Raw genomic sequence first — 2,031 nt, forward strand, 5'->3', positions numbered from 1 at the left:
TTTTTTTTTTTTTTTTTATCTTATCTCGTGTAAATACAATTATTGCAGTTCCGGTGATGTAAAAGTTGAAGGATATGACCCTTCCCTTAGTCGTGATGAAATCCTGAGCGCAATGACTACACTTTTCTCTTCTTACGGAGAGATTAGTCCAATCTTTTTTTCAGATCGGTTTGTGGCTTCTTCCTAGTGTTTCTTTTTCTTCTCAACTTTCAAGTTTGTGTAAGTGCATAACTCTAAAGATATGCCTCTCTTTTTTGTTGTTGATTTTTTACAGCTCAGTTCTATTGCATATTGAGGGAAAAGACGCTGCAGAGAAGGTGCCTGAACTTAATGGCATCGTCATCGGGGGACGCAAATTAGTTGTTCGTCTTCTTTCTGGACTAGACAAATCCACCCGCCACCCACGCCGCTTACGTGGCGGCCCCATTTGTGGCTAATACTTCCATAAAATTTGATTCTTGATTCTTTGGTAACAAAGTTTAAAAACTTTCGGGTTATTTTAGATAAATAAGTTTAAGACGTCTGATGAGTTGAAAGACTCTCTCTCTCAGGAGTAAAAGACAAAGCTCTCTTTGGTGTGTGTTTACTACTTTACTGTCTGGATGTGATAGAGCCTCTCTCTTTTATTTGTTATTATGCTTCCCTTGTGGATCTTAAAATAAAGGAAATTCCATATTTTCTGCTGTCAATTATTCACAATACTATATCTAAGCCTAAGTTGAGCCCACCCCATTAAGCTTACAAAACAACTTCTTAGCTCAAATAAATCTGATGACACCGTTTCGATTCTGTAAAATGAAATTGGTATTGCTTTGGTATTTTTCTATTTGGGAATTTAAGGAAATGTGCCATACTTCTGAAAAAAGTTTTCAAATGTGTCATATTAGTATTACATTTTCAAAATGTTTGATTGTCCATTAAGTAGATTCGAATTATTGTCTACTTAAATTAATATGACACATTTAAAAACAAGCCAAAATTATTGTCTACCAAGGATTAAAGTTGTTTACCGAAAATTAAAGTTTTCTTCTGAATACCAAAAATGTTGTCCACCAAAACTAATTTCGTCTTTCTCATAAAAGGGTATACCATGGATATAAACAGATCCAAAAAGAGTTAAGGAATTATGACACATTTGGAAATGATTTGCATTGTTCATGGCAAATATCTAAGTTTTCTCTTTCTTTTTCTTCTTCTTTGAAATCCAACCTCTAAACCATAATATTGATAACTAAAAATAGATAAATTCTTCTCTTCTTCTCTAATCTTTTTTTTCTTTTCGAATTATTAAAAGGTGTCGGGTCTAAACTTGTACATCCTCTCATGCTAAGAACCAGAACATTTTATATGGTTCCCTTCCAAGGCCCTTTTCTCAAACCAGAAAATCTTTACTTGTTGAGCTATCGACAAGTTTTTTCTATAATTTTCAGCCTCATCCTTGTCGGATTTACTCTCTCCAACGTTCCCGATCTCAACAATGGCGATAGACAAAACAATTCTGACACCCCTATATATGCATGGACAATTTGTCATTTGTATACATAGAGAAGTTTTACATCCGTCCTTTGACATGGGCAAGTTAAGCCTGTTCATGTCTTAGTGTCCTACATAGAGCAGTTTAGTAGTCAAGTTTGTGACAGTGAACAATTTAACGCCCGTTATTGCCGTAGACAAGTTTGTCTATAATACCTTTGCATAATCGTCTATTTGTCATATTAGGGGGTATTGGTTTATGATTTAATGAGAATTTCAATGACTTTAAAATAAATGATTCTAACAGATTGTTTAGAAAGTTTTTAAAATCTTGTGATTTATTTTTCTTAATTTTATAAAATCTTTCATAAAATCTTGCAAACTTTCTCAAACAATATTGCAAAATATTCTCTTATTATTTAATGCTTCTGTCAAAAAACCAATAATGTGTGTTCGAAAAGAGGAAAATCTTGTGAGATTGGAATCTGCACTCACTCTTGATCGAAAGAACATGTTTCTTCTTCCTGCTTGTTTTTTTCCAATGTTTTTTTCAACCTG

At 33.4% G+C, this 2,031-nt stretch overlaps 1 protein-coding gene across 1 annotated transcript in view; it reads left to right on the forward strand.

Annotated features, from left to right (window-relative positions):
• Positions 1 to 675, forward strand: part of LOC109125126 — a 5,913-nt gene extending 5,238 nt beyond the window's left edge. The window contains exons 4-5 of the mRNA XM_019241756.1: positions 49 to 168; positions 275 to 675. Of these exons, the coding sequence (XP_019097301.1) occupies positions 49 to 168; positions 275 to 437 (283 nt within the window). The 3' untranslated portion in view covers positions 438 to 675. The remainder of the gene's footprint in view (positions 1 to 48; positions 169 to 274) is intronic.

This window comes from Camelina sativa, chromosome 20, assembly GCF_000633955.1.
Source record: "Camelina sativa cultivar DH55 chromosome 20, Cs, whole genome shotgun sequence".
Lineage (NCBI taxonomy): Eukaryota > Viridiplantae > Streptophyta > Magnoliopsida > Brassicales > Brassicaceae > Camelina > Camelina sativa.